The sequence below is a fragment of the Poecilia reticulata genome, chromosome 13 (assembly GCF_904066995.2).
Source record: "Poecilia reticulata chromosome 13, P_reticulata-male-v2, whole genome shotgun sequence".
Classification (NCBI taxonomy): domain Eukaryota; kingdom Metazoa; phylum Chordata; class Actinopteri; order Cyprinodontiformes; family Poeciliidae; genus Poecilia; species Poecilia reticulata.
Window position 1 is genome coordinate 26,831,920 of NC_088842.1, and position 17,554 is coordinate 26,849,473.

Consider the following 17,554-nt stretch of genomic DNA (forward strand, 5'->3'; position numbering starts at 1 on the left):
CTTTAAAAAGACATCTGAGTGTTTGCACTTTCTTGTAACTAAACAATACAGCTGAATTTTTTTTTTTTAACAAATACAGATCAGGTCATATTACTGGATGAGTCTGCTTTCACTAAGGAAAGAATAGTTTTTCATGCATACATACACAGTATAAAAAATATTGATTGCAGCTGTACTGGACATACTTCTCTTTACATGTTGAAGATTCAAAACTTCTAAAGAAAAAAAAATTGTGCACAACACCTTTGAATCTGAAGTTTTACTTCAGAAGATGGTCAAAATACTGTATCTTCTTTGGCAAACAGATGAATGTCAGAAGGTGGCGCTGCATGATGATGTACTCTACTGTGTCTGTGATGAGTGAGCCGATGCATTCAGTGGGGGATTTATTAGAGGGTGGGGTCTGAGGTAAAGGGCAAACACAGACTTCTACTCTCCAACTCGGTGTTGCCATAGAGACTGCCTCCAGCTTAGTCAAGATGGCTGCTGCAGTCTGACAGCAGCAGATCACCAGGACTGAGACAGCCTCACAATATACACACAAGGAAAGAACCCAGATTTCTGTTTACACGTTTTTAATAAATCAAACTCAATTTAAAAAAAAAATCACATATTATACATGGTATTAAATAATTATATTAACATTTTGAATGAAAGTACAAATCTGTGTGGAATTTCTGATCATAAATATACATAAATACAGTAAGCTGGACACTAGACATGACTCCTGTTTATTCATGCATACAGGTCCTATTTTCTAAATGACCTATTCATACATATAGAAAGAGTTTTAAAGATAAAATGGTACACAATGTTTTAATTTTTTTATAATTTTAAAGTTGATATGTCACAGTCATTTAAATAATTTCTTTCAAAGAAACAATAACAGCTATCAGTCTGATAATTCCAAAGATTTTACTCATTTTCATTGCGTCATTGCGCATAATTGGAACCAGCAAATAATAGTAGAGTTTCTATATTCTATGTTAAACAGTGAAATATCCAAAAAGGTTCAACATAAATTAGCAACTTCTATGTATGTCACAAAAGATTGGGGCTTCTGTGAGATTTTGTCTTTTTTTTTTTTCCAAATTAAAGGAGGACAACGGAGGTGTAATTTAGCTGTTCTGTATGACAACAGGTTCTGCTATAATTTAAACAGTGTCAAGTTTTTGTAACAATATTAAACATATCTTCTCCAGTTAGAGTCAGCATTCTTTTCTTTGACAAATACTGGCCCTCATTCAGCTCTGCTCAGATACAGACAGCCTTTGTAACACTGACCCATTTCACATAAAAACAATAGCTGAATTCAGCGTGACTGAGAGAAATGACAAGCAGCTGCTCCTTTGGTGAGCTTCAACAGCAACCAGAGGCTGAGAATCAGAGGAATGAGAGCTTGCAAATAAAACCACAATTGCACAACATAAAATTAACCAAACTGTAAACAAGCAGACATTACACACAATCACTACAGAAAAAAAAAAAAAAATCAAATAAAAATCCTAACATATATTCATTTCGCAATGTCATAATCTCTTATCTTTGACCTTCTCATCACTTTCTCTGCACTTTCTATTTGGTTACTGCTTTTTTTTTCCAGACCAAGACACACAATGCAAGCATTTTTTTAAATTATCCAACATGTAATTGAATGTAAATGACTTCAATAAAATAAAAATGTGACGAGTCTCTTTAATAGATGTTTATATCTCACAGTATGTGTGTCTCCCTCTCTTTTAGCAATCAACAACTTACAAACTACCTGCAAAGTTTCAATGAATCTGTATTCAACCCAATCACTGTTAACTCTCGCCACCTAGTGGTAAAACATGTGAAATGTCTTCTCTTAATAAAACATTCCCCTAACAATTTCTCACGACTTCCTTTCATACCTCTACTTTTCTATCAAAATCAAGAATTAAAAAGCTATACTACTATAACGTAACGACAAATCAACTATATTTACGTCTGATTAAGTAACACATAAGTTACATTTTAAATTAATACAACCGTTTCCCATCATTTTTTAATATAAAGCCTACACACTTGAATCTGTGCCTTCAGGAGCAGCTTCTTTGCTGCTCGGTGATTTGCTCATGTCTCCAAGGCGTCTTAAGAAACTGAAAAAATATCCAGAGCTCTCAGTCTTTAACCACACACTCCTGGGAAGAATGTTTTCAACATTAGTGTGTTGGTGGCTCTCTCTGCGCTCTATTGACTTCTGTCCTTTGTTTTCCTGAAGCCCTCTTTCTGAAACCTGGTCCAAGGAATCGCTTGGTTTACTTTTCTTTTCTGCCGATGGAGAATTCTGATCCAGAATATGAGATTTTTTTATCTTGTTTGAAATGTCAGAGAAATCAAATGCCTCTTTTGAAGGTGTGTGTTCAACACCCTGTTTTTGCTGGGGTTCCTTGATTTGGGCCAAAGGATTTGGACTTCTAGATGAAGACTGAGTCTGCTCATTTTCTTTCTCTTTTTGCGTTTTAGAAACTTTAGTAGGAATAGTGTGTCGGCGGCCAAGATTGCGTTTCGTTGAGGAGAGTGGGCCAAGCAAAAACTGAATCAAATCCTCATTGGTTGGGTCTCCAGGATATCTTTGCGTTTCCTCGTCAAAGGTGAACCGGCGAGCCAAGGTCTTCTTGACAGGAGGGCATTTCTGGTTTTCCAGAGAGTGATCCACAGAGGAAGAACTTCCATGACTGTTCTGGTACTTCAAAACCTTTCTAGCGGCTTCACGCAACTTCTGCGCCTCTTCCTCATTATTGTCTTGTATATCTTCCTCTTCATCATCTTCAGCAGTGGCTGAAGAGGTAGACCTAATTTTGGGAAGAGTGTGGGTTGTTTTAGATTGGCTCATAGAATCCTGGCAATACACTTTGCCCAACGGTTTTGTCTTTTCTTCAAAGGTAGCTATGTTTTTAGAGTCATTCTGTTGGAAATGTGACTGTTCTTGTTTTTGTGGAAAGTTCTCCGTGAGCTCAGATGCAGAATTCCACTCTTTTTTGACCATATCTTTGGCTCTGAAAGTGTTCCTGTGCTGTAGCGTTCCATTTGAAAAGTTTGTCTGAGAATTGATTTCTGACAGGCTCCCATTAACTGGACTCCCTCTTGTGGGGCTTCCATTGGTTGATGAAGGCTTCCCCAGTCTCCTCCTAGAGACGCGTTTAGTTAGGGCGTTCTGTAGAACATACTCTAATGCAACACCCTCCATTTCCTTGTCTCTACTTGAACAGGTTGCAGTGGAACGGCGCTTGGCTGCATTCTCTAATCTATCGATGTGTTTCCGTTTCATCTCTGCCATCTCTCTTGCCTTGTTTTCCTGCAGAAACATCTCCACGTTAATGAATCAGAGCAAGATTTGTATAGCAAATACAAGAGACATGCCAGTGTGTAGATTTACCTGCATAGCCCGGATAAACCTTTGGCAGAAAGAATGAAAGATAGAACAACATTCCTCCAGCTTAAAAGTCTTGGAGTCTTCACAGAAGTACTCAGCCACAGAGTCACTTACAGCCTGAAGTTCTTCAAAATGAGTCTCTACTTCTTCCAAAATAACATCAGCTTTCTAAATTGAACCCAAATAAGTAATTAGAAAATTGATTCATAGTTTTACGCATTAAGAATTAAGACAATGTTCAACATTTCCCACTGCTGAAGGCAACGGTTACCTTTAGAAAACCCTCCATCTGCTCTTTTAGTTCTTCCTGTTTCAAAGTGTCTGCTTTGGCGACTTGTACTTTCTTCTTTTGTCTTTCAATCTCAGCTTCAATGTCACCTTTAATTATCCTGAAATAATGTTGAAATATTCATCAACATTTTGACTGCATCCCAAATATAAGGACAAGAAGATTATTTTGCTCATTTTTACCTTGATCCAGCTTCAATGTGTTTGAGTTGGTCTGGAAATTTCAGCAGTGCCACATCTACCTTCTTTGCTTGCTGTGATAAACACACAATTAAGCTTAAGAATCACATTTCTTCAAAGATTTAATCACAGACCACTTTATTAGCTACATCTGTTTGGAAAGATTTAATGAATTAGCCAGTCACAAGGCATCACCTAATTATTTCAGAAACTGCTGATAGATCAGGATTTTCACATCATTTCTTGAGTTTACAGAGAATGGTTTAAAAAGGAAAAAAAAATTTTTTGATGCTCAGCTGTGTCGACTAAATGGTACGTTGATCTATTCCTCATCTTTGCACACTTATTTATCCTCGCAGAGTCTTGGGGTGTTGGGGCCTATCTTCAGAATTTGTCAGACAAAAGACAGGCTCAATCCTGGATAGGTCTACAGGCAATTCAATTTAGATTATCCAATTAACCTTCAGGTTTTGAATTTGAACTGTGTAAGGAAGCTGTAGAACTCAGCAAGAATGAGAACAGTGCTAGCAGCTGTTCAATTATGCAACCTTACAATAAAAAAACAACAACACAAAAAACTACTTACCATCACAACATAATGCATGAGATTCATTCCAGGTTTGTTTGCTTTGGTATCTGCCAACTTCAGGAGAGATGACATACGGAAGCCAACTGCGCTGCCTGCGTAGCCCCCCTGCAAATAAACACAAATCTTCAGGTCAGTAATGCAAAACACAAAGGAAAGTTCTCCAATACATCAAGAGTTCAAATTAACTGCTCACAGCATTCATGTAATTTCCCGTTTTCAGCACCAAGCGAATGACAGAGTGTAAATTATCACACTCCAACAGCTCTAAAAAAGAAATGCAGTGTTAGCAGCGAAAGGGTTTCCAGTCCTACTTTATTAGTCATGTTTATTGTGAAATTAGCTCAAACAACAATACCTTTTCCAGCTTCTGTGAGAGCACCAATGAATCCTCTTATTTCCTTCATGAGAGTGAAGAATTCCTCCTTCAGCACCAAGCATCTCAGACGCTCTTCATAACTAACGGACCACATGTAAACCAACTGTTAGCCAGCTTTGAAAAAGTTCTTTGAACATTATAGCAACACACTTGTACTAATTTTACAAAGATTTTCTGTCATAAACCAACACAAAGTAGTGCATATTTTTAAATTTGCTGTTCATAGAGGTGTCATCTATCTGCTTACCTGGGCATCTTTATCAGCATTAGCATAAACAGATCAGCTTCAGGGAGGGCTGATGGGTCACCTTTAAAACCGACCAACTGCTTCATCTGAATAAATGAAAAATAAAGCACAAGTATTCAACCAAGTCATTTGCTTTCCCATTGGTATTATACCTTTATTAAAACTCTGCAAAATTAATCAAACAAATTTAAATAAATACCTCCCCCTCATCTGGCAGCAACTTGCACATTTCCCGCAGTTTTCCTGTGCCAAAACCGAGCCCATTTCCCGACTGAATGTCCTGAATCAGATCCTTCACAGGGCTGTGGGTGGAGGTGGAGAGATCACCAGTCATAACCAATCAGAGTGAAATTAATGCTTGTGTAGGCCTGTGACTGATGAGCTGTAAGTCCATGTTAAGATCATCCTTTTGTATGCATGAAAGACTTGAGTTCCTGACGCTTACAAGCCTCTACCTGTTCAAAATGGTTTGCAAAAACCTGACTTCAATTATAAAGAAGTGAAATGCAGTACAGGGCTAAGAAATGATGGATGAATCTGTGTTACAAAAATGCTTATGACACAACAAGCCTTCCACATTTTCTGTTTGCACTGGAGTAGAATAGCCTGTCGGTTTACTTACAGATGTTTTACAGGATAAACAACGATACAGTTCTGTTTCTTGCTGGGGCTGTTGTGGTTGCCAAACAGCCTCTGACAATACACGTACAAGACTTTCAGTTACCGTTCTGTACCGAATATCACAGGGAGGTCACAAAGCATGGATCAGACCTGTCTGGGCATGTTGTCTTTCAAAGGCTCGTAAGCGTCATGTAGCCATGTCAAGCACAAATTTATCTGTCTCATCGTGTTGTTTTTACCCTCGGTATGAAGAAATTGTTGAGCAAAAACACTTACACCCTAAAAGCACAGCCTCTGACTCACCGCTTGAACTGCTTCAGGAATATTCCAATGTTCATGCTCCTTTTGGAGCCAAGGATGGTAACCTGGAGATGGAAACAGACAAAGACACGGCAAACAATCAGTCGAGTCAGTTAAGATAATTTCACTATTGGCTTGAGAAGCATCTTTTTCTATCACATACATCTCTGTGTTCCAAAAAAAAGACGGCCGATTCCAAAGGTTAAGGTTTCTTTGAGTTGTTTCTATCGAACGGTCTGAGTAAAGATAGCCTTGTATTCTAAAACAACATTTACTTTAGGTTCTATTCCAAGAAGCTACATATGACAAAAGTCAAAGTTTGGGAACAAATTTCAGTCCATTTTATACAACAAAACTGGAATCCTTCAAATTAGTTTGATTATCTATAGACAGAGGAAATGTATGGCATAAGGTGGTCACTATAGGTTCTACTGTTCTCTAAAGAGACAATTATTCTTTCCTTTGGCAAACATGATCAATAGGGAGACTCCACCCTTGTACTGAGTGATCCTACAGCCATACACAATGTTCCTAAGATACTGTTTTCTAAACTTTTCATGGAAACAGCTAAAAGGCTTCAAAAATATGTTTTTAATTCTCATTTATTTGAACAAACTAAACAAGAGATAACTTCTATCCATTTCTAATAACTAATTTCCAGCACATGAGGCTGTAAGAATTTGAAGGTATGTTTTCTGTTTATAACCCTCCCAACCCCACTAAGGGACAAGGGTGTCAAGAAAATGGATGGATGGATGGTTTTCTGTTTATCTCACATGTAAGCCAAGGGGGAGAAAGAAAATCAATTGAGGTCAAAGGAACAAGTTTTCATATCTAAATGTTACACCGCAACAAAATCCCCAACATTTCAATGTATGGCTTCAACCCCTTGATCTCCAGTTTCTAAATGAGAACTTATCTAGCAGAACACCGTCTGGGTAAACTCACCATCTCTCCTCCAGTGCCAGAAGGTAGCTGCCCCCTCACACTTAAGCGGTTCAGGGCCCTTGGATGTTGCTGACCATGGCTGTGGCTAAACAACTCCTCCATGTGATCAGTGTCCAGCTCATACTGGCCATCAGTCTTATCTGATGTCCATATGTTGTGCTTTCCAATCACGCTGTGTTTAGGAAGAGCTTCCCAGTTAAAATTGCGCATCCTGGACCGCCGGCGGTCTCCCCAATCCATGAGGCCACCTCCATGCTGGGGAAGTCCAGGAGCTGGAGGTGGTGGTGGAGGAGGTGGTGGTGGTAGCAGTGGAGGAGGTGGTGGTGGTGGTGGAGCGGGGGGATTCGCTGCTTGCATCTTTGAGGGTCTCAGCAGGTTTAGGGAGCCTTAATGATCCTGGTTTAACACATGCATGATGTTATCTTATGTAGTACAATTGATTTAAGACTTGTTCCAAAATAGGAAAGTTGAGCTGAAACTGAATATAGAAATGATTTATAGCTATTAAAATCAAAAATCGCTTAATCTTTAGTTTTCTTCCAATACATTTAATTGCAATAACACAACTCTACTCCAAGAGGTCCCGTAGCATAAAATAAGTGATACAGCAGTTTGAGTCAGAGACTATATTCACAGGTCAGTCTCTTTTTTGGAAGAAAACACATGATCATGCTTCAAATAGACAAGATGGCGTGTTTGTTCGAAAACGAAAATATTGAATACAATCTTTTCACAAATTTTTCTCTGCATATTTCCGTTATCATAACTTCGGTAGGCGATTTAAAAAGTAAATCAAAGAACTTACATGTTTAGTGCCTATATGAAACTGTTCCATTATCCTTCCTTGTGGCCCTCCTGTTGAATCCTAAGGAGCACGAGTTGCATTAACTTGGATATGGCGAGGAGAGTGTCGAAATGTACTGCGTGTTTGACGACACGCCTAGGTAAGTCACTTCCATGATATCCCACGCCTTCCCAGCACAGCCAAGTCTGGCGTTTAGCCCGAAGTTGCAGTTGTTTTGGGCATGACGGCAGGAGTTGGCTATTCTCTGTCCAGCAGCCCGCGCGCAGCTCATGTGAGCAGACCGCTGGATTCCGGCTGCCTGATAGGTGTCCTATCTGAATTCCTATTGATTTTGTGAATTTCTGAACGATTATGCACCGCTGAGGTAAAGTCACAAGCTGTGAAAAGTAAAAAACAAAGTTCTTATTTTAATTTTTATTTTATTTACCATTTTCGCTTTCTTTGCTGTTTAGCTCTTGTATTCCCTTTCTTTATCTTCTCAGTTTTGCACGAAAGGTTTAAAATTATGACTCACACGTGACCTCAGTAAAATTACAAATGAATTATCTGTGATTAATCAAAAACTTTTTGTTTGTTTTTCTGAGTTCACTTTCACTAGCCTCACCCAGGTGATTACTGTTAGACCCAGTGGCGGCTCTAGACCATATTTAGTTGGGGTGGCCAAGGTGGGGCCAGTGTTTTTTTGTTAATTCATTTTACTATTATTATTTCAATGGTGGCACAGAACAAAAGGATTAAACACACACAAACTTCAATATTTTTGTTATATATTACTTGCAGCTTTGGAGCTGCAAATTCTCAATTTGTCTGAAGCTAAAAGTACACCTTAACTTTTAATTTGTTGCTAAAGCAGGAATATTATGTTAATTTTTTTAACATATGTTACAATGTGATTCCCTCATCAAAAGCAACATAGTGTTGCTTTGATTTCCCCATGTATGTTTGAGAAATCCTTTAATCTCCCATGGCAGCCATTTGGGGGTGCTTAAATGCTGATACAAAGTGCTGCTTTTCCCACAATGCTGCTCTCATCTACAACCGCCCATGGTTCTGCAGAAATCCAACAGATGAGAAACAAAGACACTGACATTCATCACTCTGAAACTATGAATTTGGGACTCCAGTGAACAGCAGTGAGAGTTATTACCCACAAGTGAAAATGCATTTGTTTCATATAAAAACATAATACACAGTAAGCTTTAGTTCTGAACAAATCTGAATGCAACAACAATAGATAACCACAAAGTTCAATGAAACTTATAACATCCAGCACTTTATTGGAAATGCAGACAGAGGAAAAATACAACCAGCCAACTACAACCTTAGAGAACCCTCAGTATTATACACTTATGTTACAAACAGGTGAATAAATAAAATATGAAAAAAGGTACGCTCTACATTCTGTCTTGGAAGGGACACTGACCTTTGTTTTTAAACTAAAGTGCATTCGTTATTGGGATTTTACTGTTTGTGTTCTATGGTTTGAGACTTTAAGAATAAGTCTCGCATCCTGTTCATAGCTTTATAGTCACTTGGTATTATACCAGTCAAAAATTAACTTGGGTGACACTGATTATTGATCTTTTTTAGTCTATGTAACTGAAATATATGCATTTACTGACAAAGGATCAAACAAATGCACTGATGCGAAATATGACAAAACACAGTAGGGTAAAGAAAGTTTGATAAAAAAAAAAGAAAGAAAAAAGAAAGAAATAATAAACCTGTAGTGTTGCTGCGCTCATTACAGCATATCTGAGGATAATCAAAAAATTAGAAGACCAAAGTGATAATGACTGTTTATCAGAGTAAAGAAAAAAAAGTAATTTCATTCCAAATATTAGTTCATTGTACAATGACCCTTCTGGAAGGCATTTCACAAAGTGACAGGAGAAACACGATAGGTTAATTTGAAGAACATGATTCAGAAAATAAATACCATTTAAGATGATATGTCATAACGTTATGTACACCATCTCAGGGATGTGATGTGCTGCTCCAACTTGTGGACTTCCTCAAATTTAATATACGCCAACATGTTACGTGTATCTTTAGGTAAAAATGAAAAATAATGTGCAAAACTGCCTGAGGGAACTTCCATACTAAACTACAACCTTGAACATAAATAGGTGACATGTCTGAAAATGATTGTGCCAACTATAAGAATAGCAAAATAAGAGGTTTGTAATGTAACAAAAAGAAAAAAAAGAATATTTTCATCTATGTCATAAATGATACTAAAAAAACATTACAAAAAGGTTTTTAATCTGGGTCCTAATCATTTAATATATATCCTTCGAACCACTCATCTGTTGCGTCACTGAAAATGTCAAGAAGCAGATGAACTTTGTGCGTCCATTACTGCTCCTCCAGCCAGGAAGGCTTGTCTGACCCTGGAGGCTTTAACTTTACATTGAACTGTATTAGAGTTTGTTCCAACTGCTGCTGGTTGCCAGCAAAGTAAGCTGAGATTGCATTATGGAAGAGAAGCAGCTGCTTGTGCATCACCTTTACCTAGGAAAAAAATAATAATAATGAGTAGGAACATTATGTTATTGCAAACAAAATGGAAAAAGGAATATTTAAAAATTCACAGAGAAACAGTCCTTTAAACTTTTTCATGTCATGTTCTATGAGAAGCACAGACTGTAATATATTTTAGTTCGATTTTATTACAGCCCAGTGCAAAATAGTGGAAAAAGTGAAGTCAAAGTGATAAGATTTTCATTTTTTTTTTTTTTTTTAACCACACACAAACAAAACAACCTTAAAAGTGTGATTTGGATATGTACTAGTTTCACTGTCATCTGAGCTTAACACAGTCTTGATATATTTGCAATGGTGCCATATTTTTTTTTTCATTTTCTCCTTGGGGGTTGGAACAGTGCTCTGTCTTATGTTTATAGATTGGTATATTATTTTATCCCTGACCCATCTGATGTGTTCTTTGGTCTTCATGGTGTTTGTTCACTAACGTCTGACAAAATAATAAGGTTAGGTTGAGTTATGTTGTAACTCAGGGGTCTTGAATTATAGTGGGACTAAATCACACACTAGTGGATGGACTCCATGTAATAATTAGATGACTTCTGAAAACAATGGTTGTGTTGAATTTTACAAGGCAGAGATAAGGAGGGGGGGCAAACAGAGTTTCTGAATGTTCCACCAAGTAAAATTTAAGATTTTTTAAAGAACATTAGGAAAAAAAATGTAAGACCTATATCACGACAAATGTTTAAAAGAAATGTTTTCTTTTCAGGGGTCTAAATATGTAAAATTTCTGGAGTCTTTTTGTGACTCTTGGCATGGGTTTTGTGCTTCTCACGTGGCATATGGCTCTCTGCAGCCTTAACCCCTGTAGTGCCAAGCTTATTTTACACAAATCACAGTGATACAGCTCTCTCCATTCTTCACATTATTTGTTTTAACTGTTTACTCAGTTTGTCATTATGTTGCGTCTCTCGTGTCTTTATGTCTGTCTTTGTGTTTTTTGGGGTTTTTTAACCTCTCAAGTGCTTTGTCTTACACTAGACTGCTTTTTTAATACTCAGCATTATTACAATCAACTAATTTCCAAGTGACATTTGAAAGAAGCACCTTATTCTTCTCCTTGGTTTGAAGCTTACGTGCTAGTTTCGGCTTAAACACCACATCAAGCATCAGTGATCTCAGAGTTTGGGTGTGGTCACATTTGTGCCCCTGCTTATGTGTAACCACAGCCAACAATGATGTCATGGCATAATCACTGAAGCATGGCGAGCTTCTAATGACTTGCATAAAAATGATCAAATTCCTATACAAAGACTTTTTTAAGAATTGAAAATGGAATGTTTTCAAGGTGAAGTAAAGGCTTTGTTCAAAGGTAAGTAATAATCAATAGTGTGTATATTTGGAAACTGGTGTGGACCAACTAAGTGTTGAGACCATTATTGCATTTATTGGACAAAAATGATAAAAAGAGAAACTGCACAAATTGTTAATTTCCTAGAATTTATCGCAACGTGTAATTACTAGAACTGGGACTTTAATGCGTTCATTTTGATATATTAGATAGATTTTAATTTGTTAAAAAAGTCATTTCAATTAATTGCGTTTATTTTATTTATTATTTTTACAAACAGATAGTTACATGAATGATCAGGGGTCCTGAAACACTTGAAAGCTAAATTGGAATAACAGCACTTTGCACCAATCGGATGGTTGAATAACCAAAATAAATAAATATTAAAAAAAAAACATCTGTTGTTGAGCTCATCTCTCTTTATCCAGTAATTTACAGTCAAAAAGGGTTTTTGAATCTAAAATGTTGCTTATGTTGCTTATTTTGTTGATGCATAGTTTTCAATTAAAATGTGACTAATTACAGACCTTGCAATCAACTCTTTTAAAGATTTTTATTCGAGTCCCACCACTAGTCAAAACAAGTTTATGACAGAAAATAAAATAGGAAGACGTATAAATCTGCAAAGCAAACCTTATTTTCCTCCAGAAATTTAAGTTTGATGGACACATCACTGCGAAGCCGCTCGTATTTCTCTCTGTAGGTGTGGTATTCCTGCTGAGCCATCTCGATGCGGACCATAGCAGCTGCATCCCTTGGACCCAAGCTTAGCTCCTCCAGATCAGAGCGATAGGCATCGAATTCAAGTCTGCACACATGACAGAAAGAACAGAAACAGTTCAAACTTTACACATGCTTTCCCCTTGCAAATATTTTATTTATGTTACTAAATCTCTCAAGTAAGGTGTCAACATTTTATACCTTGCATTTTCATAATGTCTGATTGTCATCAGAGTATCCTCCATGGTTTTATTGACCAGGGTGTTCACGCTGGACACAAAGAAGTTGATGGCACCCAGCAAAGCCTCACCATTCTTGCACAGCAGCTTTTGTGTTTCTGCATTATACCCAAATTCATCCTGCAGGAATACACACAAGTTTTAATCGCTTGTTTGACACCATCCAACGTGGACATTGAGTCATCGGTGCACCTGTAACTCAGGGGACTTCTGACTCAGGTCTGTGAACGTGTCCCCGAGAGCCTGCTGCGTTTGCACCATGCTTTGGAAATGAGTGATGAGCGCAGTCGCCAGTCTTAGGATGTTTTCGTATTTGCTCTTGGTGTCCCTCAAAACATCGATCTGGGCTTCCAATTCCAAGTCCACCGTTCGAGAGCCTCTGCCGAACTTCTCAGAGAACATCTGCTTTGTACACTAAAACCGCCACAAAGATAATATGGGTTTATTCCTAACAAGATGGCCAGTTAACATTACTTTCATTTCAGTAATTCAATACAAAAAGGGAAACTCATGCAGATTCATTGCAAAGAGCATAAATAATTTGTAGCTGTGACTGGAGTCAGTGATTCATGGGCCACCACTGGCACAGTCCTCGGGCTAAGCCACTCCTAAGTCAGGGACAACATCCAACGTCTCAAACTCAGGAGAAAAAGGAAAAAAATAAATCCAAAGTCCTCTTTGCATATGAAATCAACGTTTGCTTTTAATTTAGAAATCAAGGCCCCGCAGTTTGGATGAAGAGTGGAGAGATACTAAATGAAGGTTTGAGGAGGTCTAGTTTGAGTTTGTCCACAGTCAGACCTATGTGGAGCCATGTCAATTGCTGGCATTGGTCCACAATGTGTTATCAAGTAAAAAGTCAGTCCAGCCGTCTGCCAGGGGATTTTAGAGTACTTCATGCTTCCTTTCATGGATTATTCATCTATCATGAGGAAGATGAGTGACAGCAGAACCAAACAATGCAGATGAGCTGAAGACTGATATTTATTTACTGACATGCTGCACTGATAAAATGCAAAAGGAGCCCTAACCATGTACTGAGTGCATATACTGTGCAGTACATGGACATACAGTTTAGCATGGCAAATGTTTTCTACAGTTTAAACATGTAGCACACGACTGGCATTACCTTATACGTATTAATGCCCCATTTCTTTACACTGTCCAGTTTCTCCACTGCCACACCACGAGAAACTTCTTCAGTTGAATTAGTATGATTCAGTGACCCTTAGATGAGAAAAAAAGAAAGAAATATTGAGTATACTTTGGGACATTGTATTTTTTTTTTTTTAATTTGCAGGGTTGTGGTATATTTGATGGATCATGACAATAAGCGAGAATAAGATGGAGATAGTGAGGAGCCGGGTGATACCTGGATGCTGGTTTGTGTGATGAGCCAGTCGACTGGCTGAAGCATTATTATTAGCCAGGTTAACTCCCCTGGATTTCATGCGAATGTCTGAAATGAGCATGGTGGCGATGAAAAGCAAGAATGAGAAAAGGTCACAGATAATGAGGAAGCTTATGCACAGGAACTTGATAGTGAAATAACAAGCTGAAGGAACATATAGAAACTGGTTTTGGTGAAGATGATGTTGCAGTGCGTTTGAAGACATAACAGTCCACGATGCAGGTTTTTCATGCAAAAATAAAAGTCACTAAAAGAAAATAAGAAAATGCACAATTTTAGGGTCACAATGAAAGTGCAGCGTGACAACAAAACAGTCATCCAAAGCTCATTTTACAGCCCACAGGAGTAAACTGGACATGAGGTCAACATTTTAAGAGACAAAACTGTAATATCACGTTAGTACATCCCTAATTCTGAAGGTTGCAATACAGTCTTGTTTACCAATGCTGTGAGTCAATAGATACGAGCAGAGTTGCATACAATCCTTTTAGTCAAGCAATTTAAAAAAACTCTTAAAGAATGTCACAAATCCCAACATGTAAAAGGTTTAATTAAAAAAAAATTGTCATTAGAACACACAGCCACCTAGTCCTGGTGCAGGTGCCCGTCCTCTGTCCAGATACTCAGGGTTGTAGCGAACTCCAGGCCCTAAGGAATATGATGTTTGGAACATGAACCAGCAGCCTAGAGGTCACGAGTTCCTTAGAGGCACAATAACATACGAGGAGGAAGCGTTCTAGCTCTGCTATGGTTTCCTCAGGGCGCATTACATTAGTGAGCTGCTTGGAGTTCCTTTAAGGCATTCAACAACACTGACAGATCTCTGGCTAAGCTCAGAGCAGCCTGCTTCTGACAAGAGAGTGAAAACAGACAGTGGATGGAACAGTGTGCTACTTCAAATCATGTCTGCCTTGGAAAAGTACATAGAGCACATTTTTTAAAAATGAGATATGAAATGGTAACTAATAGTGCATCGTCAAATATGAGCTTTTAGAAGAAACAAAAGTCATCAAAATGAAGAAAAAAAACAACGCCTTTGATCTCCTGATAATACCTTTGATGGAGCTTGTTGGAATGATGCCCCCAGCCGGTCCTCCATAGCCTCCTGAGACGATACTGGTTTCATTCAGGTTGGGTCCAGACACCATCACCTGCTGCAGATCCTGAGGGATTTACATCCAAAAAGATTTCCACATATAGGGTTGAAAGGGCCAAAAACATAAAAAAAAGGCATAAAAAAAGAAAATGCATACAATCCTCCACGCATTGTTTTTCAGCCAGCTTTACTAAACGGGACATAAATTAGCAATGAGCCACCATTTTGAGACACCTTGAACAAAATTAAGTGTCATTTCAATAAAGTAAAAATCAGAAGCAAGCAATTTTCTCATGCCTACTTTAGATTCTGTTTGACTAAAACTAAAGAGGAAATATGAGTGTACTATTTATTTTCTTACTTAAATCATTATGTGCACATTGAAATGCTGCTTCACAAATAGTAAACTAAACTTGTATGATCTAAGCAGACCTAATCTGAGTCACAATGACAGATACCTTTCTGCTGAAGGGTGACAGAATTATGTTGCGTTTAGCCAATCCTAAGGTTTACACACCCCTTAAAATGACAATTGTTCTAGACATAGAAACAAAGAAGGGAGACCAGGGATAAGTCATGGTAAAACCTCAACAACTCAGCAACAAAAAAAGGAAAAGAAAAGTCTGTCTGGCCCACTGCTGGGTGCAGCATAATGCACCGGGGGTTCCTTCTGTCAACATTTTGTCAAAGTGGATGATATCATGAACAACTGAAACCCAATACTTCCATGTGGCTGCCAGAGCCCGGAAGATGATGAGGTATTTCATTAACGTGATTTTTCAGCATCACATTCAATCCAAAAGAACAAAATAATTGCTTAGACAGACAAAAAAAAAATGAAGTTCTGGCATAGCTAAAATCAGAGTTTATTACTTCTGCAAGTTTGTTGGGGCAACTAAATGCATAGTCAAGATGTTACATGCAGATAGCTTCCGACTGTAGAATGAATGCAAAAGTTAAATTAAACATTCCTGAACAAAGTCTTTGTTTAAAGGTGCTATGCAACCACGTTGATGTAGCTTTTCTTTTTTATTTCTTGCCTAAAATTTGTCTGTTTTATTGCATATTATTTTATCGTTACATTATATATAAAAGGTATGCATATGATTATCAATGACTGAAGCACAAAAAAATACTCTTTGGTGCCACCTTGGACAAACAAATCATGTATTCCATGCACATGCTCTTAACCAGCGGCTAATCTTAAACGTGACTTATTAATACTTTCACAACCCTGCAGGCTTTTGCAGGGTTAAGCTAACATTTGGCCTAATCAGTTTAAGACCTAAACACACAGCCAGGTAATATGTAAGAAAACAAAAACACCTCAGTGGCATCATGTATTAAAATATTATGAGGTGAAATAAAAGTTGACTCACCTGCTCCAGGCTATCATCTTCAGTCAGAGTCCCTGTATCCCCATTGCTATTAATGGGGATCTCCATGGTAGCAGCCTTGCTCATGATATTGTCTGCCATGATGAAATCTCTGCAAGAAACCAACACAGGATGATAAATTGTTTCTACCTTGGCAAAAGCTAATCCCAAGGCTCTTTAAATCCATGCGAAATCAAAACCAGCAGCTCGATAACTCAGATGCTAACGTGTGTGACTGGGAACAGCGGTGCTGATGTGGCTGCCTGCTGCTACCTGACGAGCTAGCCTCCAATCCTCACCACTGTGTGTTGAAAGGCAAATCCAGTCTTTCGAAAAGGAAACAAGTCGCGGTTAAACTGAAAGAAAATGTAAATGTAGAATTAATTCAACAGAAAAGCGCCATTGTTTTCAATTTAATATCTCCGAGAGCATACATTGTTAATCCTAAATCGTTCACATGATTTTCTGTCTGCACCCATAGAAAATCCCTGCATCTAGCCAGCTAACGGCTTTAATAAAATCCCTTCGAAATAAAAGTCTCCGGTATATTTATTTGATCACGCAGCTCGTTTAAAACATGCACATGAAAAAGAAATATGAAGTAAAAACCTGGGTTACTCTTTCAAGAGTGTGAGGTGTTGCAAAATAAGAGGGAGGGATCAGTAAAGTTAACCAGAAGCTCTTATTGTGAAATGTAATACCCTTTTCATAGCATCACCTCCACCCACAGCTTCATCTTCCACGTAGTACTGTTGACGTAGCCATAGAGCGTTTGCATCAGTTGCAGTTTTATGACAGTCCGCTAGATGTCATTCTAAGTTCGTGTTTATTTTAATGATGAGGCACATTTTCTTGGCTGCCCGTCGACTTGTAAATTAGATTTTATTAAATTTTTGTTGAACCCTATTGAATTAAGCTTTAAGATGAATTTACCACCTTTTTCTGATGACAACATCCCAATAAATTAAAATGTGCAGACAATCATTTATTTTGGGATGTTAACAGTCTGAGAGGCTTGGTAGTAAACTGACCACACTTCTAGATATTTGGCCAATTTATTTTAATCAGGGATGCATGGAAGTTGCACATGGTTTCCAAATGGGGAGGTTTTTCTGTA

At 38.0% G+C, this 17,554-nt stretch overlaps 2 protein-coding genes across 7 annotated transcripts; both read right to left on the reverse strand.

The window, feature by feature from the left end:
- Positions 1-558: 558 nt before the first annotated feature.
- fhdc4 (FH2 domain containing 4) lies at positions 559-8,597 on the reverse strand. Its single transcript, XM_008426316.3, has 12 exons — positions 7,755-8,597; positions 6,950-7,345; positions 6,005-6,066; positions 5,280-5,382; positions 5,081-5,166; positions 4,813-4,913; positions 4,651-4,721; positions 4,455-4,562; positions 3,872-3,942; positions 3,672-3,789; positions 3,404-3,568; positions 559-3,322 (listed from the first exon to the last, which is right to left on the reverse strand). Exons 2-12 carry the CDS (start codon positions 7,304-7,306, stop codon positions 2,042-2,044), a joined length of 2,523 nt encoding a protein of 840 aa, XP_008424538.1. The 5' UTR covers positions 7,307-7,345; positions 7,755-8,597; the 3' UTR covers positions 559-2,041.
- Positions 8,598-9,005: 408 nt separating this feature from the next.
- On the reverse strand, positions 9,006-17,014 carry LOC103474983 (arfaptin-2-like). 6 transcript variants are annotated; one of them, XM_008426324.3, is made up of 11 exons: positions 16,872-17,014; positions 16,737-16,793; positions 16,441-16,549; positions 15,020-15,128; positions 14,551-14,613; positions 13,927-14,013; positions 13,684-13,781; positions 12,747-12,968; positions 12,517-12,674; positions 12,229-12,403; positions 9,006-10,268 (listed from the first exon to the last, which is right to left on the reverse strand). In XM_008426324.3, exons 3-11 carry the CDS (start codon positions 16,537-16,539, stop codon positions 10,113-10,115), a joined length of 1,167 nt encoding a protein of 388 aa, XP_008424546.1. In that variant the 5' UTR covers positions 16,540-16,549; positions 16,737-16,793; positions 16,872-17,014; the 3' UTR covers positions 9,006-10,112. The 6 variants fall into 6 exon arrangements, with proteins under 6 accessions (XP_008424546.1, XP_008424544.1, XP_008424543.1 ...); XM_008426322.3 differs by having other exon boundaries at positions 16,711-16,793; XM_008426321.3 differs by having other exon boundaries at positions 16,665-16,960.
- Between the last annotated feature and the right edge of the window lie 540 nt (positions 17,015-17,554).